This window comes from Tupaia chinensis, unplaced genomic scaffold, assembly GCF_000334495.1.
Source record: "Tupaia chinensis unplaced genomic scaffold, TupChi_1.0 Scaffold139897_1, whole genome shotgun sequence".
Taxonomy (NCBI): Eukaryota; Metazoa; Chordata; class Mammalia; order Scandentia; family Tupaiidae; genus Tupaia; species Tupaia belangeri.
Window position 1 is genome coordinate 1054530 of NW_006199776.1, and position 8215 is coordinate 1062744.

At 41.1% G+C, this 8215-nt stretch overlaps 1 protein-coding gene across 3 annotated transcripts in view; it reads left to right on the forward strand.

Moving 5' to 3' along the window:
* The first annotated feature begins 6 nt into the window (after window positions 1-6).
* DMXL1 (Dmx like 1) overlaps window positions 7-8215 on the forward strand; it is a 216224-nt gene continuing 208015 nt past the window's right edge. For all 3 annotated transcript variants that reach the window (XM_014593197.1, XM_027765897.1, XM_006162337.2), the window contains exon 1: window positions 7-161. In XM_014593197.1, coding sequence (XP_014448683.1) covers window positions 75-161 — 87 coding nt within the window. In that variant the 5' untranslated portion in view covers window positions 7-74. The remainder of the gene's footprint in view (window positions 162-8215) is intronic.

Genomic DNA, 8215 nt, shown 5'->3' on the forward strand with positions numbered 1-8215 from the left:
GAGGGAGGAGGGAGGAAGGGGCCGCCGACGCGGGCATGAGCTGGACGCGGCGTGCGCTGCAGGGCTGAGCCGACATGAACCTGCACCAGGTGCTGACCGGGGCCGTGAACCCGGGCGACCACTGCTTCTCGGTGGGCAGCGTCGGCGACCGGCACTTCACGGTGAGGGGCGGGGGGGGCGGGCCGCAGCGCCTGGCCCCGCGGTCCCCGGCCCCAGGGCGGGCAGGACCGGTCGGCCGTGGAGGTGCACAAGCCTGAGGTCGGGAGGACGGTGTCCTGGAGGTGTTTGTCATTTCAGTCCGATTTCCTTGGGCCGGGTAGTTTGCCCGAGTCGTTTTCCCAAACATCCTGGTTGAGAAACGAATTGGGGGCTCTTTATGACACCGTGCCGAGGCCCAAGTTACCCACTTTAGAGAGAGCTGGGATCCGCGTCAAGTTGGCATTCTAAGTGAAGGTCAAGGCTTTTTGTAGTTAAAGAGTGGGCGACTTAAAACAATTAGGAATTGTTTGCTGTCAGCGACGAGCTCTGAGGAAAATAGAGTGAACACAGAGTTTTCCGTTTGTTTTTCTTCACATTCACTGAGGACTGACTCTGGAAAGAAAAACATAGTTTTCGTAACTAACCCATTCCTACCATCCTTTGAATTCTATCTGTAGCAGTCTAGTCGTCTTGGAAAACTTTCGTATTGTCCCAGTTCACTGGACTAAACTTGCTCTGGCTAGGTTAAGTGTGACTGATAGTGACTTCCTTTGCATTGGTCTTCCCCAGAGGACCCCAGACGACTTGCTGCTTATCAGTAGTGGCATTTTCTGACATGGCTACAGTTTTTGGAATAATTTCAAACTGAAAGTTAGTATTGCACACAATATTCTTGAGCTAAATATGTTTATAATGCTGGTGGCTTTTGCTACAACTTGTGGAGATATCTTTGTAGTTATGATGGAAATTAAAACTTAAACTTGCATAAGTAAGCAGCTTAAAAAATTCCCCAGGTTTAGGACATTGACATTTCTAATCTAACTGTCTAGCTTTTTTTTTTGGTGGCTTTTGTCAGAATAAATAATACTCATTATTTAACATGGTGTAGGCATTTGATGTCTGAATTGTTCTTTGAGAATTGTGCCTACCAAGTACTTTCGAACAGAGATTGTACCTCCCCTGGTCGAGTGACTCATACACACTCTAGTTTGCCCTTGACACTGCTGGTTGTGAGATTTAGTTCTAAATGTTTGCCTAGCCTGAATGCTCGGGAAGAGTGAGCTCTGAGGGTATCGGTGAGCAAATGTCTCCCTGTAGCTGGACATTGCTCTCTGCTAGTTAGAGGTGGAAAGAAATAGCATCCTTACATTTTCCTCGTGGGGGTTTCCAGAAAGGAATGTTTCAGTCTCTGCTGTCTCCAGGGTTATATGAGTACTCTCTCCAGCATAGTGAACTTTTCCTAGGGAGGCATCCAGACTCTATGCAGGTAGTGTCCTTGTTTTTGTTTTTTAGAGACACTCTTGCCCTGTTGTTCAGCCTGACTTTGAACTTGCCGTCCTCCTGCCTCAGCCTCCCCAGTACCTGGAAATGTGTGCGCCACCGTGCCTGGCACTTCTGAACTTCAGAGCATACATAATAGCCTATTTTCACATCAGGATGTGTCTCCTGTGTAAGACCTTGTCTCCCCGTTATTTTTAATGTGCTAAAGATTCTCTTTGGTCATCCTGCACCATCATGCAGCTTGTTGCTCAGTTCTGCTGAATTTTGAAGTCTATTTCAGTTGAGCAGGTGTTACTCATCTCCCACCAAGCCTACTGCAGATTTTTCCCAGATCTCTGGAAACATTCCATTCAATATGCTTACAAAATACAGAAATACATGTTTGGTGTAGTGTGCAAGAGATTCTGAGGTCTCTTTAATTTTGGTGGTAGTCGAAGGATTAGCAGTCTTGTTTTTCCTCTGCAGCCAATCCATCTTTGACTCTTAACATTAAATGGACTGTTCTGTTACAAAGGTTCTTACTTTCATAGCCCTGGACAGTTGGATCCACTTTAAATTGACCTCTTTTGAATTGGTCCTTTTTCTTCTCATGTTGAAAAGCAGATCTGTCAACCTGTATATGCCAGATGCTTGTCCTCATTCCCTTGATCCTGGTTGGCTGGGGAAGGCTAGGGGAAGGATCAAGGTTTGAGACCTTGTTCAGAGAGCTTGCCCCTCTCTTTCTTTCTTTCTCTCTTTCTTTCTTTCTTTCTTTCTTTCTTTCTTTCTTTCTTTCTTTCTTTCTTTCTTTCTTTCTTCTCTTTCTTTCTCTCTCTCTCTCTCTCTCTCTCTCTCTCTCTCTGGCTCTCACTCCTCTCCCACGCTCCCTTCCTCTCTTGCCCTCTGTTCCTCTCCCTATCTATTTCACGAAAGAAAGACACTTTTTAAAAAAAAATTCTTTATTTAATTTTATTTATTATTTTTAATTTGACCAGAGAGACAGAGAGGGAAAGGGAGAAAGCAAGCCACCAAGTCCAGGACTCAAAACCGTGGTCAACCACGGAGGAAGTTTAGCGCCTTAAACATCATGCCACCTGCCGGCCCAGAAAGGAAGCAGAATCTGTTGTTTATGCCTTGAGTTTTGTTTTTAACCATTTAAAGTTTTGGTTTTTCTTTGACAGGAAGATAGCAAACATTAATGGACTGAAAGGGACTGAAAAAAATCTCTTTTAGTTGCAGTTTTACCTGAGGTAGGGACATGAGATCTTCCTCTCAGAGTTTTCTTTGAGGAATTCTTTTATCCCTTCTGGCACTTTATGCCATTTCCTAAAATAGTCCTGTGTCTGTAATTCCTTCCTTTGCGTATTTGCAGATAATTGTCTGTTCTTGCTTTAACTGTTAGGCCATGGGGCCAGCTCTCTAGTATTTATTCTTCAGCTGTACTGTTATGAGGTCTTTTTAATTTTCATTTTCTGCACATGTGTGCAAAAGTGGCTGTCTTTCTGTGACAGGCTTATTTCACATAACTATCTCCTTCAGGCTTGTGCACTTACCTTCAAATGACAGTATTTCATTTATTCATTTTTACTTTTTACTTATTCATTTTTAGATTTTTCCATAGGGCTTGTGTGCTTGGTGGAGAGTGACCAGGAGAGAGGGAGAAGGAGAAACACCCCCCACACACACACTCAAGGAAGGATGGCTGTGCCACAATTCAGTCCTTTTTCCTTTCAGGATTTGGGCACATATGCACTTTTGCCTTATGTGTTTTTCAAGCCACTGGGTCTGGGACTGGAGCCACATGGTTGTTTATGTGGGATCTAGCACCTTACCAACCACACTACCTGCTAGGCTGGTTTCATTCTTTTTTAATTGCTGAATAGTATTCCACTGTGTTTATATACCACATTTTCTTTATTAGCTTTTTTCTTTATTCATGATAGAGCATGTGCACATGCATATGAGAATGTGTGCATGTGTGTAAGAGCACGTGAGCATGTACAAGGGAGAGAAAGAAGAGTACTTTCTGCAGGATCCAGTCTTGCCATGATCCTCTTCTAGGCTGACAGATTTTAGATGCTCATGACATGTCTCAGGCTGACTGAGCCTGGGGTTGGACCGACAGTCACCTTTTGGGATCTGGCCTCCCTTGAGCAGTACATTAACACTGCACCTCATAATCGGCCCATTTCTCTGCATTTCTTAGTGGACACTGTGGTTGAGTCCATACCTTGGCTATTGTTAGTGGTACCACAATAAACACGGGTCCAGGTACCTTTGCAATATACTAATTTCCTTTCTTTTGGATATCTGCATATGAGTGGGGTGGCTAGATCATACAGTAGTTCTATTTTTAGTTTTCTAAGGAACCTACATACTGTTTTTCATAATTGTTGTACTAATTCACATTCCCATCAGCTGTGTAAGAGGTTTTTCCCCTTATCCTCCTGAGTGAGTACTCATTACTTATTTTTGTCTTTTTTTAAAAATTATTTTATTTGTCATTATTATTTTAAATTTGATCAGAGAGACAAAGAGAGAAAGGGAAAAAAAAAGGGAAAGTGAGAAAGCAAGCCACCAGGTGTGGGACTCGAACCATGGTCGGCCATGTGGGAGTGCAGCACCTTAACCACTGCACCACTTGCGGGCCCCTGTTTTTGTCTTTTTGACAATAGTCATTCTGACTAGAGTGAGTTGAAATCTCATTGTCATTTTGATTTACATTTCCCTGATGATTAGAGATGTTAAGTTTGTTCTTGCCACAGGGTACATGTGCTTGCTAGAGAGAGACAGACAGTGAGAGAGCAAGTGAGAACTCACCCACCAGAGGGGAATGGTCATGCTATAGTCCCTTCTCCATTTTCCTCTTGGGATCCTGGGCTGCATGCATACATGTGTGGCATGATTTTCAAGGTCCATGACTTGAACTGTGGTCAGCCATATGGAATTCCAGCACCCTAACCACTGTGCCACCTGCTGGTCCCAAATGTTGAACATTAAAAAAAAAAAAAAAAACCTATTTGTTGGTTATTTGTAAGTATCGTTTTCAGAAATGTCATCTCAGATCATTCGCTTTCTATAAAGTTAGATATAATTAATTAAATTGGTGTCTTAAGACAGATTTAATCATTTAGATTTGATGGCAAATAAAATGTTTTTATCAAAATTTCCTTAAATATTTTCAAAGTTAGTTATACATTTTATCATCATCATCAGGTGAATAAGGGATACCGAAGGTATGCTAAGCAAGATTTTTTTTTTTAGTTTTTTCCTCTTTATTAGATTGCTTCCTTGACTACTTGGCTACTGCTTTGTTAATTTCCTACCTGATATATAGTGAAAGTATGTTATCTGGTTTTGATCTGTTACAAGTTTTGTTTCAAGAATAAAAAATACTGTTTTTTAAAGACAATAAGTTAAAAAGAGGCACAATTGGGAGCCAGCAGGTGACGTAGTGGTTAAGGAACTTGACTTCCACATGGCTGACAATAGTTCGAGCCCTGGATCTGGTGACTTGCTTCCTCTCTCTCTGTCTCTCTCTCCCTGCCTCGCAAATCTTAAAATAATAATAGTAATGAAAAATAAAATAAATCATTCTTAAATTTTTTTGAAATCTCATCACTTTTTTTTTTTTAATGACCTAGACCAGAACTTCCAGCACACTGCTAAATAAAGTAAAGAGGCACAATTGGGAGCCAGCAGGTGACGTAGTGGTTAAGGAACTTGACTTCCACATGGCTGACAATAGTTCGAGCCCTGGATCTGGTGACTTGCTTCCTCTCTCTCTGTCTCTCTCTCCCTGCCTCTTTATGGTCAAATTTTAAAAATAAATGGGACCAGCAGTTAGCGTAATGGCTATGTCGCTGGACTCCCATGTAGTCGACCGTGGTTCCCGGACCCGGTGGCTTAAAACTCACGCTGGGCACGGGTGTGTGCGTGCCCAAGATCCTGAGAAGAGAATGGAGAAGGGATTGCAGCATGGCCATCCCCCCAGGGGGAGGAGTGATTTCTTGCTGTCTCTCTGTCTGGTGAGCGCACACACTCTATAGCAAAAAAAAACCTCTCTAAAAAAAATTTTTTTTTTAAAAATACTAACGATGAATAAAATTAATTTAAAAAGTAGGCACAGTTAATTAGAATCTAGAATTCTTCATATTTTATGAAGAATTTTATGTCATACAGATGACATAATGGATCATAGTCTTTTTCTTTTCACTTTGTGGTTTTGTTGAATTTATGTTTTGAATGAAATGGAATGAAAGGTAATTGCCAAGAGATAGAAAGAGTGTACTCGTATTTAGGACTTCTTGCCTCTGATTTGGAATTTAAGTACCTCAGCTATAAGAGATGAAGCAAGTACTTTAGTCTTCCCTTTTCTGCAGTTTTGCTTTCTATGGTTTCAGTTGCCAGTAGTCAACTATAGTCCCAAAATAAGTAGGTATAGTACAGTAAGTTTTTTTTTTTTTTTTGCTTTTGTTTTTTTAATTTGCTAGAGTGTGTGTGCTCTCATTAGAGAGATTCAGGGCAGGGAACTTTCCCACCACATGTAGCAATCCCTTCTCTTCTATTCTCCCTTTGGGATTTTGGACACACACGTACATGCACACACAAGCACCTGGTGTATTTGTCAAGCCACCAGGTCCAGGACTCAAACAACATAGTTGGTCATATGGGATCCAGCCACCCCAACCATTATACGACAGGCTGACCCTAGTAAGATATTTTTAGAGAAAGAGAGAAACCACATTGACATAACATTTTTTAAATTAATTTTATTTGTTTATTAATTATTATTATGATTAGTATTTAATTTGATCAGAGAGACAAAGAGGGGAGAGAGAGAGGGAAAATGAGAAAACAAGCCTCTAGGTCCAGAACTTTAACCATGGTTGGCCATGTGGGAGTTCAACGCCTTGATCACCACACTACCTGCTGGCCTCGCATTGACATAACTTTGATTGCAGAATATTAGTGTAAATGTTCTATTTTATTATGAGTTGTTAATTTCTTACTCTGCCTAATTTGTAAATTAAACTTTATCATAGGTGCATGAACAGGAAAACATTGAGTTGTTAGGAAAATCATGACACATTTTTGCATAGAAAAATACATTATGACTTCCATGATGACCTTATAGTATATATTGAGTTCTGTACTGTCTGTGTTTCCAGGCATCTGCTGGGATTCTTGGGATGTATCTTTCATGTGTAAGGGGTAACTATTGTATGTTGTAGTTCTAGGTTCCCTTTATCATTAGATAACTGACTATTCCTGTCTGAGGGACCCAGGTTATAAATCAGAAGACTGTAGCTCTTTGGGTGTTGGTAGAGAAATGAAGCCTCCTTTCTCAGCTTTCTGGAATAGTAAACAACCTTTATTTTAGCTTGTTTTTTTTCATTTTAGGGATGCCTTTATTGGGGCAATATGATTGCTGTATTTGCTATATTGGAATTTTTGTTTAAATAGTTTTTAGAGAGGCATGTGAGTCTTCATGGGTAGGGGGATATAAATGGGAAAAGTTCATTACTATTCACATATAGAGAAAGAAAGATGCTCCTCGTGCTTGTAATGTTATAAGCACTGAATTAGACTTCTATGAAAGTTTTGATTTATTATAAAATAGTGTTTCATAATATTAAAGTACCTTTAAGATTATTGACATAATACCAGTTGTCAATATGATGTTTTTTAGAAAGAGAATAAACATTAATTAAAACATAACAAATCTAGGTCATTTAACCAGGACGTATACCAGAAAGAAATCCTTTGTATTTTACCTGCTATTGTTGGTTAAAACAAAAAGATCATTGAAAATAACAGAATTTGGGCCAGCAGGTGGCGTGGAGGTGAGGCAACTGGATCCCACGTGGCCAACTGTGCATTTTGAGTTCTGGACCTGGCAGCTTGAAAATCATACCAGTCACGTGTGCCTAAAATCTCTAAGTAAAAATGGAGGAGCTCACCCCCCCGGAGGGCGGCGGTGGTGGTGGTGGTAGTGGTGATTTCTCACTTTTTCTTTCTTTCTTTCTCTAGCAAGCACATGTGTCCTATTAACAGTACTGAAAAATAAAAAATAATTTTAAAAAGTCACAGAATTTCCCAATTAGAACACTGACTGCTACAGCCTTGGGTATTTTTTAAAATTTAGAATATTTGAGAAGATTTTTCTTAAGGTTTTTCTTATAGGGGTACGGCCATGCATAGTCCTTTCATTCACCTCCTGGGTTCTTGGGCATGCATGCACACATGCCTGGAGTGATTTTTCAAGCCACTGGGTCCGGGACTTGAACTGTGGTTGTCCATGTGGGAGTCCAGCAATGTAACCACCATGCCATCTGCTGGCACCAGAGTGATTTTCTTTCTTCCTTTTTTTTTTTTTGGAGAGATTTTTGCTGAAGAATGTGTGTGTTCACCCGAGAGACAGAAAGACAGAATGCGAACAATCACCCTCAAGGTAGTAGCCACAATCCCCATCCTCCATTCTCCTCTTGAGATTTTGGGCACACACATACATGTGCCTGGCACAACTTTCAAGTCACCAGGTCTGAACTCTAACCATGGTGGACAAAGTGGGAGTCCAGCACCTTAACCACTATGCCACCTGCTGACTCCAACCCAGCGTGATTTTCAAACCACCAGTCCAAGACTTGAACCACAGTTGGCCATGTGGGATTTCGGTCCTGTAACCACTACATCGTTCCTGAACTTTAAGTTAAAATTCTTAATTGGGGGCCAGCCGGTAGTGTGGCCGTTAGGG